Raw genomic sequence first — 18302 nt, 5'->3', positions numbered from 1 at the left:
GCGTTGGGCTCCATGCTAATAGTGCAGATTCTCACTAACTGTCTGGAATTCTCTCTCCCTTTCTCTCTGCCCCTCCTCCTCATTTTTATGCAAAATGAATAAATATTTTTTAAAAAGTCCTGCTTCCTCTGATATCTGGATCTAGGCACATTGTCTACTCTCATGTCTACTGGATCACTCATCACCCAGACATTGTTTATTAAAGTTCACCCCAAAATCAGTTGATAACACAAATCTTAACCTGCCTTAAAAACAATGATGAACAACAGACTGTGATATTTGCTGCCTCCTTGCAGGCAGAAACCAGTGTCATTCATCAGCTTCTTAAGTGGCTGTCTGTGGGAAACCTGTCCTGCAAGCATGCCCATGGGGACAAGCACAGGTTGGAGCACCCAGGTTGGAGCACCCTTCGTATTACCTTCCCCTACATGCTGTCATCTGTGGAGACATTAGTCTAGGCCTCTTGAAAACCCTGTGGAGGGGCGCCTGGGTGGCGCAGTCGGTTAAGCGCCCGACTTCAGCCAGGTCACGATCTCGCGGTCCGTGAGTTCGAGCCCCGCGTCGGCTCTGGGCTGATGGCTCAGAGCCTGGAGCCTGTTTCCGATTCTGTGTCTCCCTCTCTCTCTGCCCCTCCCCCGTTCATGCTCTGTCTCTCTCTGTCTCAAAAATAAATAAAACGTTTAAAAAAAAAAAAAAAAAAAAAAGAAAACCCTGTGGAATCTACCTTTTCACATGCAGAAACCTGATGGCTGCTTGGTAGCTCTAACCGATTTTTTGTTTTTAAGTGTTCATTTTTTGTATCAGCCTCCTTAGTGGAGGCCATGCGGGTACACACAGCCCTACCATCCCATCACGTATCTGAGAACTTTGTTGGGTGTGATGACAGGACATAAATAGCTTCATAGTGCTTCCAGACCATTCTAAATGAAAAAAGGTTAATCACATGTCCTTCTTATAGGAATAAATCAGTGGAAATGGTTAGCATGCTAACCATTTATATATGTATAAATGGCTATTATATATATATATATATATATATATATATATATATATATATATATCACGGCTAAGATGGATACCTGGTAAAATCCTAATGTCCTTGTCTTAGTGAAAAGAAACACTGTTTCTTCACTGTGCTGGCAACTGCCAGAGTCTACACTGCTGGCCTGCCAACTTAAAGCTGAAAATGTAGCTAAAATCCTACCCAACAAATTAGATATTTGCAAAGAGGAAACTAATACATTTTCAAGTGAAGTCCCACATTTTAGGAATAAAAAAATCAATAAAAGGCATCAATAATGGTGCCTTAGTGCACACCATGCAAGATAGACTTATATTTCAGTAGGAAGAAGCAAAAGACGGCACAAGGCAGAGCAGTTGGATTGTAAATAGGTCCCTTTCCATACCTGAGAGATGGTGTGAAATGTCTTTGGAGAAACTGACACAAATGGTTCTCCCAAGGAAAAAAAAAAAATTAATAATAATTATTCTCCCATATGGATAATGAAGTTTGAAAGAGGCAGTTCTGCCTAGAAGCAGCAAGAGAAAGTAAATGGTCTCCTAAATTGTTTCATTTGGTTGTGAGCACAATTCCCTGCATCAAAGGTCCTAAGTTAACTTGCTACTCTAACCCAGCAGCCAATATAGTATTTTTACAACCGAAAAGGGAATGGGGTGGGGAGGGGAGGGAGGGCAGGAGAGGAAGCTGACATTTTAAGAACGCACTTCCTTTTATAACTATCACATTTAGTTCTTACTGTAAGAGTAAGTGGTAACTTGCTCAAGGTCACATAGTAAGATGTCAGAGCAACAATTAGAACTCAGGTGCAGCCAGTGATATCACGCTTCTTCCCAGAAGCATTAGCAGTTTAGTTCAGTGAGTCTTTACTGAGCACCTATCATGTTCTTGCACTGTAGGCCCTGAGGATGTAACTGGGAATAAGTGCATGGATCACAGATAAGGCACCCCCTCCCCACCCCCCCACCCCCGCCCATAACAACATGTTTTTTTTAAAACGTGTGTATGTACGTGTTTGTATTTCTGTAACCTTATCTTAAAATTCGTGACTTTTTGGAAGCCTTTGTAGCTGGATCCCACTGGTTACCACTGTTACCTCCTTAGCACTTACATGTTTTCCCTACATTGCTTCAGACGAGCGTGTTTATTGTGTTCATGGTGCTCTCCTGACTCTGTCATGCAGCTGATTCTGTTTATTCTTCCTTGGTGCCTCTTCTACGGGGCTCTGCACACAGTGGGTTCTTTTTTTTAAGTTTATTTATTTATTTTGAGAGAGACAGAGACAGCGTGAGTGGTGGAGGGGCAGAGAGGGGGGAGAGAGATAGAATCCCAAGCAGGCTCCAAGCTGCCAGTGCAAAGCCCAACATGGGGCTTGAACCCATGAAGCTGTGAGATCATGACCTGAGCCAAAACCTGGAGTCAGATGCTTAACCCACTGAGCCACCCAGGCACCCCTGCATGCAGTGAGTTCTTAAATTCAGTAGACCCTTAACATTGCTCATGTGGAGTCCATTCTTAATTCATGAATCTTTGGCATGTCACAATTTACAGTTTTCCTGCAATGTGAATTCAAATTTACCCAGATGCCTTAAAGGCTGGATCTTATCACTAAGCTGGTGAGTGGGCATAGCCAACAGTCCAGCATTTCAGTTTTACTTGGGCATACTTGAAGAATTTTTATCCATGAAGTAATTCTGGGGAGGGGATTAAAATTTCATTTCTTTTTTGAAAATAGGCTTCAGGTAAGAGAAAAAAACCTTAGTTAGTGTTGATAAGTTAACAATTGATAGTGCAGGATACACATATGACTCATATGACTCTCACTGAAGCTTAGCTATAAATATGAGACAGGGAAATTCCTGAATTCCAGATTTGCAAGTTTTCCTATACTCAACTCCAAGTGCATGAGAATGTTAAAGAGACACCATATACTTTTCTTACTGTCTTCCCCAGCTCAAATGGGGCACATCCTCACCTTAAAAAGCCTTTATTTAGTACAATGGTGCTTGACTAGGGCTGTACAACAGAATCACCTGGGGGACTTTTTAATGAATATGTGTATGCAGGCCCTACTCTAGACCTACAGAAAGAGAATCTCTAGGATTGAGGTTGAGATGTGCACATTTTTAAAAAGTACATGAAAGATTTCTGGTGAATACAACCTCTGATTTAGAGAGAGAATTCCACCTTTCAGCAAGCTTACCTGTTTGGTCCCTCTTTAGTCAGATGTGCTGTTGCACCACACTTCTGGACAGCTTTGGGGGTGGCATATTGCAGTGTCATTGTGTTGGCTGACAAACCAGTGGTTTCCAGGGACTTTAACGCTTCAGCAAAGCAGTGTCTTGGAGTAGCTCCTCAGTAGTTGAAGGATTTATTATTCATTTTATAGATTATCGGGCCCTTGTTTCTCTTCTTCCTTCTTTTGTGTGTGCTTGAGGACTTGGTTGTTCCTCCGTACCTCCAAAGAGGAAATAAGTAAATATATTCAAATCAACTGAGTTTTTACTTGCCTGAGTTCCTCAAAAAAAAAAAAAAAAAAAAAAAAAAAAAGTGGAAACGAGTGTCACAGTCATCTATGATTTTTAAAAATGTAACATATCAACATAATCGTTTCTTGTTATTTACAGTGACCGTAGATAGATAACCAAGCTGAGAGTTTGCATCTATAAAATTCCTTTCTTCTTCTTTTTTTTTTTTTTTAATTTTTTTTTTTTAACGTTTATTTATTTTTGAGACAGAGAGAGACAGAGCATGAACAGGGGACGGGCAGAGAGAGAGGGAGACACAGAATCTGAAACAGGCTCCAGGCTCTGAGTGGTCAGCACAGAGCCCGACGCGGGGCTCGAACTCACAGACCGTGAGATCATGACCTGAGCCGAAGTCGGATGCTTAACCGACTGAGCCACCCAGGCACCCCTAAAATTCCTTTCTTCTGAGACTTCAGAGTACTCTCTTATTCTTTTCAATTTTTAACCAACATCCTAGGGACTAGGATGGGATTTCCCCCTCCCTGCACCCTCTCACTCGTCTTCTTTTACTAGAGATGTAGGATAAAGCCAGGAAGTGTCCTGAGTTTTAATATTTCTAGACTGCAGTATTCACTCAGGGCAGGGTTGGAGGTTGGTGAACTGAAGGAAGTTAACAGAATGGATATTGATATCCAGAGAGGTTAAATGCCATATAGAAAATTGGTCCCTCCTAGAACACAAGGATGCTGGTCATGTGGTGGATAGGGGTAGACAGTGTAGTTTTTGGTCAGTTGACAGTTTGCTGACTTCCAGTTAAAAAAGATGCTCTCCCCCAAAGTCTCAAATCTAGTGAGCTAAGTAGCCTTTTGTGCAGTCAGTTGAATTGCTTTTCTTAAATTGCACCCCTATCTGCAACTGTGAAGTTGAGACGTCTGATTTGAAAAGTGCATTTATAAATGGAAATAATAATTATCAGTCCCTTTCTAATGCTGGTTTTGTTTTTGTTTTGTCTCCTCCTTTCTCTAGCATGAAAGACTTTCTAGGTAAGACCTTTCCCTATTTTATATGCATGCTTAATACTTGTGAGAAGTGCATGTCTAATTAAACTTAGCTTTATATAGTGTAGTTGTATTTCTCACATCCTTTCCTTCCTTTTCATTTCCTCAGCCACCAAAGTAGTTCATACTTTTATTATTTCCTGCCTAAGTTAATGCAGTGCCTTTTCAACTCACCTCCTCCTTCATATTCTCCTACTTCCACTTCATTTTGTATATTTCTACTATGTTAATTTTCCTAAAGCACCTACCAGGCCCTGTGTGGGGGGTAACAACATGAATAAAATGCTATCCTCACCTTCCATGAGGGCCAAGATAGAAGTATGGACAGGTATTAGGAACAGAGAGAAGAGGCCATTAACCTAATCTGGTAGTTCGTGGTGCTTGCAGGGGAGATGCCTGAATTGAGATTATTAGATACTGTCATTTAATAGTGGATCTAACACAATTCCTTGTACCTAGATGGTGCTCAGTAATAATTTATTGAATGAACTAAAGAGCAGTTTTGCAATTGCTGAAATCTTAAGGAAGCCTATCAGAGTTTGAGGCATGATCCTCTGTAATTTTTCACTTAGCATCTAAGGGTACAAAACTCATCTTCCTGAAGAACAAAACGAAAAAGAATAAAGACTGTAGAGCCAAAAGTATGAATCTCTCTTTTTCCACTGCTCCTCTGATAGAGAAATTAAGAAGAGACTGAGAGAAGATGTATTTATGGGATAGCATAGAGCAAATGAGTCTTGATTTGTTTGATAATTGAGCTGGTTCTACCTTAATAGTGTATTTCAAAATGTATCAGCTTGCATGCATTCTGCTCCTGCTTACCCTCTCACCAGGCACCAGCTGAAGATAAATAATTTACATCTAACCTAGCAGAAAATTAGTTTTGTAAGATTGGTGCAGAATAGTATTTTGCTATAGTTAATTTTTTTTTTGTGAATTCTGGTACATTATAATGGCCATTCATGAAAAGAGACTTTCCCTACAGACCTCAACATGTGCTATAAAAATAATGGTTAAGACAGTGAGGTACTAGTTCAAGAATAAACAAAGATTAATGGAACACAGCAGGTAGCCCCCCCCAGAGTCATTGTGTATCAGGTGATTTTCCAGTTCAGCAGGGGAAGAGTTATCTAATAAGTAATCATTGGGACAATTGACTCTCTGTTTGGGAAAGTAGATCCTTCCCTGAAGCCATACCAAATAAACAAAAACAAAACCAGATTCCAGATGGATTACAGTTTTTAAGAGACAAAGATTTTACTACAAAAACAGTAGAAGAGAATATTTATAATCTTTATATTGGAGAGACACTCCCAGGCAGGTAAAAATTGTCAAATTTAGTTACATGAAATTTAAAATCTCTGCTAGTAAAAGGTGCCATAAACAGAAATAAAAAGTGGGAAAATATACTTACCCCTTGATTAAAGAGTTTCACTTCTAAAACTTTATCCAAAGAAAATAAATGGACAAATGCACTAAGATTTATAGACCAGTCTTCTCACTACAGCATCATCAAAATAATCTAGGTGTCTATCAGTAGAGAATTAAATGATCATACAGCAGTACGGTGGAAGACTGTGCAGTCATTTTGTTTTTAATGAGGCAGATGTATGTTTACTTACACAGTAAGATGCCTCCAGGAATAGTGATCAGTGTAGGGAGGAGAAAGAAAGTTAGACAACTGTATGTATTATGTGATTTTATTTACAGCAATATATATTGTAACATATTTATGTGTTTAACCTTTTGCACGGATACGAAGTAAACTGTTAATAGTGGGTTATTTCTTAGGCAGGATTATGGAGTGACTTTCACTTCCTATGTTAGATACTTTGGTACTACTTAAATTTTTCTACAAGCATGTATTGCTTTTATAATCAGAAAATTCAGTAAGGAGGTTTCTATTTACATTTTTTTTTTTTTAAATGAAGCATAAGAAGAAACAAAGTTGTGAAGAATGGTGTAGGGCTTACCATCTCTGTAAGACAAAGCAATCGTTAATGTCATTAGGAGCTTTGCCTCTCCCCACTGTGTCCTCCTTATTGCCCGTCTACTTCTTTTAATACTTATTTCAGCTCCCCCAGCCCCAACTTTGGCGATAGCTACCACAGGACAGAGACCTCAGATGGAAGTTCCCCACCCGTGACTGTTCAGACCGTCCCAGTTTGGGGATATAGAGCTCTGCAGGGCTGGTTTGTACATAGCGGTCTTGTGTGCCACATTTTCATTTGGCAAGAACAGAGTCTGAGAAAAACGTAAGCCAGTGCGAAGAATCAGGATGATAGTTGTGCACTTAAATGGATAATCAGCTGACAGACCCTGCCCTTCATGCACTTACCACTACTGAAAATGAACTACCATCCACTCTCAGAGCTCAGTTGCTGCAAGATGTAGAAATCCTCATCATAGCCCAACAGTCTCAATGTGGAATATAGAATGGAGGGTAGAAAACAGCTGTTTGGGCACGGTGGTGGTACCCTGAAATGCTTGAGATTCCAACAAACCTGCAGTGCACCTTACAAAATGTACGTACCATGCCCTCGTTTCCGTTCCTCCCCCATCCACCCTCCAGCTCAGAACTCCGGGGCCATATGTTTCTGACTCATTGAAAGTTCATTGGAATCATTTTCTAAGAGCCATTGAGATCCAAGAAACTTCTGCTTTTAAAAGCTCACTCTTGAGGAAAGCCGTTCAACCCTAAACTAATTTGAAAAGCTCTAAGATTTAAGCCAGCACATGGGTCCAAACCACCGACTTTTCAAGTAAGCTCCATTCTTGGCAAATGACAGCCTCCTCCAAGCTGTCGCAGCTTAGCCCCGAAGTCCGAGAACAGGAGGGAGGTTCAGGGAAGGAACGTGCGTTGTTTCCAGCCAGAGCATTCAAGTGCTTCTTAGAAAGGGGGTTAAACTACCCTTAAGCATTATCTTCATCCGATTTCTTTGTTCTCAAAACCAATGTTTACCTTTAACGTGTCTCCCACAGGTTGGAATCAGGAGGTAGCAACCCTACCAGCAGCGATTCTTACGGTGACCGTGACCGGGCTTCAGCAAGAGCCCGACGGGAGGCACGGGAGGCCCGCCTCGCCAGCCTGAGCAGCCGCGCGGAAGAGGACCCCAACAGGGATTATAAAAAAGTAGGATCCCTTGTCAATTTGTCTGTTCTTCGGTTACGACGTGCAGACCTTTTGGCCTTTTCCCCAATGTAGAAAAATGAGTGTAGTTCTGATGAGGCAGAAGAAAAGGTGTTTACATGACAAAGAGTAGCATCTAATTCCTTTCAGGTTCTCGGTTTGCTCCACCTCTCCACCAGCTTCCTAAAGACCACTCCGTGTATTGTTTTTAGTGTAGTAAATATATGCCTAGAATCAGATATGTTGAGGTGTAGGAAAAAGCGAAGATTGACAATTGTAGAAAGGGGAAATAAAAGTCATGCTGTGTGTCTGAGCCCCAGAGAATCATTTGGTAGACTCTGGTACTATTAACGAACACATGCTTTTCATGAGGTCCTGTGAATGCCAAACCGAATACTTCTTGATGATAGTACATGGTGATCTGGTTTGGAGGGGGTTTAAAACACTTTACAGTTCATTTCCTTTGGTTCTTGCAGAAGAGTACCTAGCACCCAAGGCAGACTTTAAAACCTTCCCTTTCAAGTGCTTAGATACCAGAGGAGAAAACCATTTTTGTTAGAAATGTTTGTTTTGTTAATGTTGTGTTAAGCAGAACCTGACTGAAATCAATATACACGCTAGGCCAGCTCTAAAAAAAATAATTCTCTTTGTATGGGGAACCACAATGGCTATTTTTCCCCCAGAGACTAACATTATTGAAGCCATTGTATTTGTGTTCGGGATCTGGGACTTCGGTATTACGAAGCAAGAAACCAGTTGTCTGAATGTATTCTGTTTCCTAGATTTTCTCTATCTGCCCCACAGTGATGGTTTGGGGGGTTTCTCATATGATGAAACTGAGTGGGTTCTAATTCTGGGGAGGCGTGCCTAGTAGGTGACCCGATTCTCTTTCCCTCCCCTCAGCTCTACGAGAGTGCCCTAACCGAAAACCAAAAACTGAAAACAAAACTTCAAGAGGCCCAGCTAGAGCTAGCAGATATAAAGTCCAAGCTTGAGAAGATGGCCCAGGTAAGGGAGAAGAAGAAGAAAAAGATTGGGCGGCAGGGGTGAGTATGAGGAGGCAAAGTAACCGAGGGGGCTAGAGGTGGGAAGTAATACAGAACTAAGATTGACCCTCCTCAGAGACAGGGAGACAGAAGTCTCTTAGATTCTAATTTGATTTCAGGGTTCAATCAGCATTTAACTTAAAATGGAAAATTCCTGCACTAACAATTCCTAATGGCCTGAATGCTAATAATTAATATTATGGACTATCTACTGATTGATTTCTTAGTAGAAAAGTATCAGTCAGCATCACAAGATTAGTCCTAGACAGGGTCTCCTGTCTTGATCATCATGTTTCAGTCCAGTTTATCTACAGTCACCTCCTAGAGAGGAATGAAGAAGACACCATTAAACCCAGTACAGAGAGGTAGCAAATTAGGCCTAGACAAATAAGTGGCTTGCGTAGGTCATATAAGAAATCAAGGACACAAGTGTTGTTAGAACATGCGACCAGGTCCCAAAGTATATGTTACCTCCTCGAGTCACCAGTGTTTTCCAGCCGAGGAATAAGGAATATTAGTGGCAAACAGACCAGATAAACCATTTCCTTTTACTGCCAGGCCTGATTTAATTAGGTGACACTCTGGAGGGCACTGGAGGCAATAACCTCATCAACAGTGTGGCCGACGCCGCAGCTGAAAGCTGAAACAAGTGCTATCTTGGGTTATTGCTGAGTTAACAGGAAACCTATTGAGTTATTGCCCTCCTGGAACGCCCAGGACTAAGAATTTTGAAAGCTGAACTGAGGTAAAAACCGACTCTTTACTGGGAAAGCATAAATGAAAACCAGAGATGGCTCGTAGTTCTGATATAATCCAAAAGCAAAGACTAAAATGCTAGGATTGTACCGTACTGGATACGTAGGGTGTGGGGGCAGGGGTGGTTCAGTGCCCTCTGAACATCCTGTTGCAATTCCTCCGGAGCGGGACGAGCCAGCACTTGGAAGCCAGCATCACGGAACTGCATGGAATTTCAACAGGACAGCCACGACACCCACATTTTCCAGAGAAGGGTTTGGTCAGGTGCACAACGAATGGCCTGGCCTGTGAGCCACCTGTCAGTTTGGAAGAGGCACCCCCTCTGCCTGGTTATAATAGCTGAGCATGCCTCTTGTGCTGGGGATTTGTAAGACCAACTGCAGCACAGATGACAGCTGGGCATAAAGTGGTTTAGTAGGACAAGAAAAGTGGGTCTCCATCCAAAAGGAAACACACACACACACGAGGCAGGGGGACAGAACTAAATAAACCTCAAGGGTGTATTTTGACCCCAACATTACTGAGCCAGGCAAAACTCATTCACATGTACACCCTCAAAACAGTCTCATTCACTGTACACCCTCAGAAGATTCCTAGGACTGACTTTTACTGTGAAGAGTGCCACCAATTAGCAATGATTAATTAATACAGATTGTATGCTGCTTCTGATCAGGAATTACTGGGGCTATTTTACAGAAAACTGGGGAGCAGTCATGTGAGGAACCACAGGAGGACCCACTGTTACCGGCTCCCCACTCTGTCCAGAAGCCCTCTTCTGACAGCACATTTCTTGACCTTTAGGGGTTCTTGGCTTTTCCGCCAGCTTGCGCTTCAGAGCAGTGAGCAGTCTAACAAGGTGCTGACACTGACTTGCACAGAGGACACTGAAAATAAAACCAGCCCTTCCAGTCACTGGGGAAAACGATTTACTTTCTAGCCAACTGCTTTGCTGGGTGTGTCAGAATATACTTAGTTTTGCCAAATACAAGTTATTGAAATTCGGAAGAAATAATGGTGCTGCAAACCAGGTCTCTGCTGTTTACCACAAATGGAGCCGTTTGGCAGGACAGAGAGGAGGAGGGCCTGTCAGCCTCGCACATTGTAGGGAGACAGTTACCACATGGACACACATGACGTTTTACATAAAAGTTCCACCCTAACTCTAAGGGGGTTGAGATTTAAAAAACAAAAAAAAACTAGTTCTTTGTAGAAGTGAACTAAATGAAATCGTGAAATCAGTACGGCTTCTTTGCTTCACAGGCTGATGAGGATATAAACGAGCTCCAGCATTTTTGCTTTTTGCTTTTCCTTCCGCTTCATAGTAGATTCAGTGTCAAGGCAGACGGCCATGACCTTCAGAACAGAAGGTGAAAGCCCAGGACAGGAGCCAGGAAGCAAGAGTTTTACTGTTAGTTCTAGCTACTCCTTAGTATTTTGAAAGTTACTAAGAAGTTTCTGCAAGAAGACCAGCAGACTTTCTATATTTGTTAAATGTTGTCTGTGCATAGTACTGGACAAAATAAAAATAATCACCTGTGTTTCTTAATTATAGGAAATCTTATAATGCTAAGGCCAAAAGGAACGTAAGGGTTCATTTCCATTCCTCGTTTAAGAGTCACTCACTACCTGAAGTCATTCTACTGTTTAGCTACGGTGGCTAAATCTTTTAGCACTTCTGTAAAATTTATAATGACAGTCAAAGACGTTCTGAAATAATAACAATAAGATGTTCTAATCTTTTGTTCAGATAAAATCTTACCTTACCTGGAAGCTCAATATACAAAACAGATAAGAGTGGAACTGTGGAGTTCAAAGCAGGGCGGTTCCATGGGTGGGCTCCTTGGAAGCCCTGGAGGCCCACCCACACGTGAAAACCACGACTTTAAAAGAAAAACAGCCTCAGTGCCCAAAGCAGAAAGAATAGAGTGCAAAGGCATTGCTTAGAAGAGTGCCATGCGAGGGCCTCCTGGGTGGCTCAGTCGGTTAAACCTCCATCCGACTTTGGCTCAGGTCATGATGTCATAGTTTGTGGCTTCAAGCCCTGCATCAGGCTGTACACTGACAGCTCGGAGCCTGGAGTCTGCTTCAGATTCTGTGTCTCCCTCCCTCCCTCTCTCTCTCTCTCTCTATCTCTCTCTCTCCCCCCACTTGTGCTTGCTGTCTCTCAAAAATAAATAAATATTTAAAAAAAAAAAAAAAGGAAGAAGAAGAGTGCCATAGGGCTTAGACACTCAAGCTCATGAGTCTCTAGCTTTCAAAGTAGAAAAGCCACTTTTCATTTCCCCTGGGTCGTGAGATGACTCACAGAAAAGAGGAAGGGAGGGGGTGGTGAGGTATAAGAAGATAGTTGTGTTGAAGACCTAGCAAGTGTTTGTGTGTGTGTTTTGGTAATGTCTTTGCATTTGTGGCAGTGTTAAGTTTCAAGGAACACTACTGCTGCTTTCCGCTCCCCAGTGGGAATCCTGTAAACTTCAGAGAGGCGATAACGTTAGGCTTCGAGATCTACCAGAATCTGTTTACTAGGGGCCTCAGTCACAGTGAGAGCCCAAAGCCCTGACATCTATTTCTGGATGTCCAATGGTGAAGCCGAACCAGACTGGGCTTCCTAGTGACCCTGAGACAACCTAAGTGACCACTGTTTCTCTTCAATTTGCACTAGCAGAAACAAGAAAAGACCTCTGACCGATCGTCGATGCTGGAGATGGAGAAACGGGTACGTGTGTGTTTCTCTCCCCTCTGCTTCATCTCAGTTTCTCTGACTTTGTTGTTCATGCCAGTGGAAAAAGTTCATCTTAAGAAGGCGGGAGTTCTGCCACATTCCATTCCCAGCTTGATAATAAATTCTTTTTGTGTGACTCTGGACAGCAATTTGATTGCTAGTCCTTTTGGCTTCTTCAGATGGTCGGTACTTTTCACGTATTAGAGTCTTGGAGTGGGAAGGGTCCTCGGAAGGTCATTTCATGCATTGGTTTGGCATATAGACAGGACTGGACACACACACACACACACACACACACACACACACACACACCCCTACAGTGTATTTTGGTTTACTGTAAATCAGCACACACGTACACACCCAGGACCAAGGTCTCTTTACCCTTCCCATCGCCTTGAACAGAAAGGAAGTTTCAGCAGGACCCTCTGCCATTGATTTAGGTTTTATAACTTGAAATATGAGCTGGCAGAATCTTTTACATTCTCTGAGGGTGGGGGTGGGGGTTCTGGTTCAATTGCTGACCTCCTCCCGACTGCATTCAGAATATTTTTCTAGTATTTGACATTCTTGGATTGGGAAAACTCAGATTTATTGATGAACCCTAGCTGTGACGTGACCCTAAGGGTATAATATGTTCCCATCTCTCCTGTTTAATTTGGAAAGCAGCAAAGTTTTATATTTTATTTCCTTGGCCTGTAACAAAACCTCCTTGCTATCTCATCTAATCAAGGAATCTTCATCAAGTTGAAGCTAAATCAGGAGTCAGTTGCTGGGAAAGAAATGGGTTAGGGGGAGGGGTGCTATTTCTTCATAGACAATGATGGCTACTTCCCCACTCACCATCTGCTCCCCATCATGGTAGAAGCAGTTTCTTAGGAATTTGAGGGGAGAGTTGCTGAAAATAATGATGACTTTATGTTATTAGAGAGCAAGGGTCTTGGTCACTTGCAGTCATTTGAAATTCCACAAAATCTTCAGCTTCCACAGAATAGCCCTGAGTACCCTGGTTCTACCATTTGTATATCTTCTAATCGTCTGATGGGAGATTTAGATCGTGTGATTTCTCTCAGTGAAGTAGTTTCATCCACGGATCAGACAGTGCTTAGTCTCCTGCCTGAAGTTTGCCTGAGACATGACGCTGCTGATCACGTGGCAGCTGGAAGGCAGCATTTTGACTCCCTTCTAAGCCCAGTAGATGTTCAACAGTCTCGTTGTTTCTAAACAGGAGAGGAGAGCCTTGGAGCGGAAAATGTCCGAGATGGAGGAGGAGATGAAGGTATGGAGAACTCTCCTTTCTCCCTTTGTGTGCCCCTTCTCTGAGTGCCTGCCAGGACTGGGTGGTTGAGCATAGGGCCACCCCTCAACCCCCTCAAGAAGAGACGATGTGTAGAGTTGCCGAGCGCCTCTCCTCAGCCATTTCGTAGACTCTCTCGGTTCACGCAGCATCCACTGTGGACACCTCAAGGCCCTTCTGGGAGCCAGTGCTGCCTTAGGTTGAAGGAGAGGTGTCTGGCAGGCTGGAGACAAAATTAAGTTGAACTTCTAAGGTTTTCCAAGCAATAACTTGCCCCTCAAGGGGCTGGGTACAAAGGCTAAAACAAGGTTTCCAGCTTCCCAGGCCTCACACTAGGTGCCTAGGGAAGGCTCAACATGGCCAGAGACTCTCCTGCCTGGTGTCCCTCCCTGTCTCAGCCCTTTGCTGGAAGGAACACAGTTTGAGACATTCTGCAGTGGAATGCAGATTAATTTGCATGTCGATTTTCTGCCCCGGTCCATTTCCCCTGCAACATTCTGTTCGGGATTCTCCCACTAGAATTAGCTCATGCCACCAGCGACACTTCATGGCTCACTGCTCTCCTCTCTCTCTTCGCCATGACCTACAGTGACCGTCATCTCCATTAGCCACTTTAACGAGCAACTGCCATCATAGGCAGTTTTGAGTGCTAAGAACTGGTAACCTACCCAGAAGAGTCAATTCGCTGCCTTGAAAAGGGGATGTAGAGCAGCAGGGAATGTAGAGCTGCTCGGGGTAGCCACCTGGCTATGATTTGGGAGCATCTGAGCCCTGCAGGGCGTGATGCCACATGCCCATAATCACCTAGCGCTTGCTTGGCTTTTTTTTTTTTTTTTTTTCCTTCAAGGATCTTATTTTATGACGTGTGATACAAAGCATTCATCTGGTGAAACACAGGGTTTTATTTGGTTGTTTTTTTCTAACCTGGGAACCAGAAGCACTGGGGTAATAATGAGGCAGAGCCCCAAATCCCTTTCTGTGAGCAAGCATCCCTAATATACAATTGGAGCGCTTTAGGAGAGATGTTTATTATTCCAATGGCCAAAAAAGTTGATTATTTACTGAAAACTTCTCAGGACCTGACAAGGTAAAAGTTTACACAAGATGCAGTGCCAATAGTCCTGTAACTCTTTATAATTCCAGAATGAAGGAGATGTGGCAAGCCTTGCCCTTGAGTTCTGTTGTTGCCATTCCAAGGCTATAACTGATCACATTCACATAGAATTTCAAACAATACCTACTTATATCTCCAAAAAGTGGCACTTAAATAAGAAATGATTCTCCTGGGGCGCCTGGGTGGTGCAGTCGGTTAAGCGTCCGACTTCAGCCAGGTCACGATCTCGCGGTCCGTGAGTTCGAGCCCCGCATCAGGCTCTGGGCTGATGGCTCAGAGCCTGGAGCCTGTTTCCGATTCTGTGTCCCCTCTCTCTCTGCCCCTCCCCTGTTCATGCTCTGTCTCTCTCTGTCCCCAAAATAAATAAACGTTGAAAAAAAAAATTTTTTTTTTAAATAAAATAAAAAAAAAAAAAAGAAATGATTCTCCTGAGATGCTAAAAACAGGATGATCCAACACCATTAGCTTCTCCATCTTCTGCTTTTTCCAGACTTACCTCACCTACCACACATAAGTATTCTCTCCCATCTAGAGCAGTATGTTAGTAGAGCTAAACAGTTCTTGATGAACGAATGTCCACAGCTCTTGGTTGCACTGGGGGCTCCACCATTTTTGAAACCCCTTGAGCTATGCCATCTGTACTCTGCTGTTAAGCAGCTGTCAGTGGTACTCATTAAAGAATAGCCTAAATGCTGATCAGGAACATGTAAACGAGGCCAAAGCTGGTGCCTTCTAATGAGTACCCAGGAGCCCAAAACCAGCCCATACCCACTAGTCACAGAACTCTGCACCCCATCCACCCAGGCCCACACACAAAGACCCAGAAAGTCCCAAATTGGGGCAGTGGAGGCCCTTCTTTATCTCCATTCCAATTCTAATTGCCAAGTATGAGAGCCCCTTCAGTGGTTCTATTTGCTCTCAGTCCTATGGGTTGAGACAGGCTTACGTATTTCTTTCTCCCTATCCTATCAGGCTATGATTTCCTAAACTAGGCCACAAGTTCCTTTCTTTCCTCAGTAGAGATCATAATACATGAAAGTGTTTGCTCCCAGGGTGCCCGGGTGGCTCATTCGAGTAAGCGTCCTACTCTTGATCTCAGCTCAAGTCTTGATCTCAGGGTCGGGAGTTGAAGCCCCACATTGGGCTCCACACTGGGCATGAAGCCTACATTTAAAAAAAAAAAAAGAAAAAAAGGAAGGAAGGAAGAGAGAGAGAGAAAGAAAGAAAGCGTTGGCACTCTCAGCCATGAGTTACTTGCCAGCCAGCTTCAAATTCAGTTTAAATCATCAAGTGGAGCCAGATCCTAATTATTTAGACCTCAGGCCAATAGGTACACCAATTTGAAACTGCTTTTTGTTTGTTTTTTTAGTTAAAAAAATCGATCCAGTCAGTTTCCATTATTCTTTATTACCAATTGCAAAGTCAAATGAAGAAACACCTGCAAGTTCTAAAGCCCCTAAATACCCTTTGCTTACATCAAAGCCTAATACCAGGTTTACAAATCGTCCAGCTCCCCCTAGAGGACAAAAGGGGAGGGACATACAAGCCTCGCAGCACCAATTTCAGGATGCTTGTGTTTGTACCTTCAGATAGGCAAAAACTTCAGATATATAGATACAGACATCATAAAATTGGTATCACTGGCCTTAAAGGAGTCTAAGAAGCTGCTTGGTTAGCCTTCAAGTCCTTCTTCATCCAGGCTACAGTTTATGGTAATCAACATCTTGGGAATGATCAGTGGGCAAAATCTGTGTGTTCTAGGTAGTCAGGCAACAGCACAGGTAACTGTCTTGTCGAATCTGGGGCCCAGTTGAACTAAGGACCAGTTAGACCCCATGCCTGTTGCATATTTGGTTCATACAGATGCTCAAACCTCTTGGAGCAATCAGTAGGGAGCAGGTTGAGAATTGACCTCCAGTGAACCCTGAAGATAAAGTAGGTGCTCGAGGACAGAAAGTGACTCTGGTGCCTGTTTTTGTGACTCTGGCAAATAAAGTACAAAGGCCAGGTGAAATGAACCATGAGAGGGGCTCATTCAGGTGTATGTGAGGCTCTGTGCTTGTGACACGGGTTGTGCCTTTCTGGCCATACTTGAAAGGTAAGTATTTATGAATTCTTCCCAGGACAAACTCCACTCAGATCCTGGAATGGAGTAGGATTATATGCCAGCCTCTGACAGGCGTGCATGTCAGCGTGAGCTGTGCTAGGCTGCACTTGGTCTTGCCCACATCAGTCCCGAGGACTTTTCTACTGCATCCTCCATTCAGCATCAGCCTCCTTTCCAGACCTTCTCTTCCCTTTCCCAGGTCCTTGCATGAGGGGCCCAGCAGCCACTGCCCTTTTAGATTGGTCTTGGAATTTTTATTTTTACTCACTCTAGAAATATCACTAGCTGATCCTGCCCTTGCCCACCCTGCTCTGTGCCCTGCCCTTCCCTCCTACTTGCCGTGCCTTGTTTTCAGTACTCTTTCCTATGGAACATTCCACAAGATTGTTTCCTGCCTCTCTCCCTCATGCTGATAACTTCCAAATCCTTCCACCTCGATCTGCTTGTACTCACATGTTAGATTGAATAATTTTCATAGTTTATGTCTTTAATATTATTCCCTAGGAGGCAAGGACCACTTTATATAATGACAATGATTATGTTGAAAGCTTTGGTCCAATGTCAACACCAAAGAAGGGTGAGAGCCAGGGACTTTCCATTGGTTCTTATGTTTGGTCCCTGCCCATTTCTTTAAATATTTCCATATGCTGCACCATGATCTCCTCTGATCTCAGTCCTCTTCGTGGCCGAGATGCTTGCAGAGGGTAAAGAGCATTGCTTGGTCCCTGCCCTTCAATGGCTATGTGGAAGTGTTTGGCTGCTCAACCTTTTTTCCAAGGTGCTCATTCTCCCTCTTTGGGGAAAGAGCTATTGAGCAGTTTGTCTCTGCTTGTTTTTCCTTTTCACTGTTTTTTCCCCTTCATGCTACCTTTCATTTTCTTGCTTCTTCACTTCCAACTATAACTCCACTAATCCTTCATTTCTGTCCTTCACATCTGTGTGGGTACGAGAGACTTCTCTCTGGTTCGTAGTCACTGTAACCCACAGGATTTTTCACCTTCCTCTGTGAAGCTCCATTTGCATAATGAAATCATTTTCCTCCTCCCAAAGAGCTCATGGTCTCAGTTACAGGGTCAGTCTAGATGACCACTTAGGAAAGGACAAGTGACAGTAAGCAGGCCTGTGATATAATGCCATTTATTGAAGTCTTTAGGTCCTTTAGAGGATACGAGGTGTTAGGAAAAATATCTGGGGGCTGGTTGTTCTGTTCCATTTGCAACACTTACAAATAGTGAAGTCTGGACTAGTGCATCAGTCCAACCAATTCCGTTATCGTGGGCATTTATGATTTCTCCAACTTTTGTGCACAGCTGTGATTTTCAGAGGATGAATCTGTATGTGAACACTTTGAAGCAGCTCCCAGCCTCTTCATGAGCTGGGACAAAGAGAGCACGGTTAGCTGTGAATTTCATGTTGCAGGTAGTCGTACAGCAGGTCAAAGGTGGGTTGGCAGTTCTTGGGTCCTGGAACAAGCTTCCAGACTGCAGTGGAGAGCTAGCAGGTTTAGTGAAGCATCCCACAAAACAGGTTAGAGGACCACCTGACAGCTGCTGGTTTATGTGCCACTTCACCCTCCTAAACAGTACATGCCT

General features: G+C 43.2%; 1 protein-coding gene across 9 annotated transcripts in view; it reads left to right on the top strand.

The window, feature by feature from the left end:
• PPP1R12B (protein phosphatase 1 regulatory subunit 12B) overlaps positions 1-18302 on the top strand; it is a 222571-nt gene that overhangs the window by 189767 nt on the left and 14502 nt on the right. For 8 of the 9 annotated variants that reach the window (XM_045456461.1, XM_045456463.1, XM_045456470.1 and 5 more), the window contains 5 exons: positions 4513-4529; positions 7527-7677; positions 8578-8682; positions 12136-12189; positions 13421-13471. In XM_045456461.1, coding sequence (XP_045312417.1) covers positions 4513-4529; positions 7527-7677; positions 8578-8682; positions 12136-12189; positions 13421-13471 — 378 coding nt within the window. The remainder of the gene's footprint in view (positions 1-4512; positions 4530-7526; positions 7678-8577; positions 8683-12135; positions 12190-13420; positions 13472-18302) is intronic. The other variant, XM_045456459.1, reaches the window with a different exon arrangement.

The sequence above is a fragment of the Leopardus geoffroyi genome, chromosome C3, assembly GCF_018350155.1.
Source record: "Leopardus geoffroyi isolate Oge1 chromosome C3, O.geoffroyi_Oge1_pat1.0, whole genome shotgun sequence".
In the NCBI taxonomy this organism is placed as follows: Eukaryota; Metazoa; Chordata; class Mammalia; order Carnivora; family Felidae; genus Leopardus; species Leopardus geoffroyi.
Note: the sequence above shows the minus strand (reverse complement) of the source record. Positions and strands in the feature narration are given on the sequence as shown.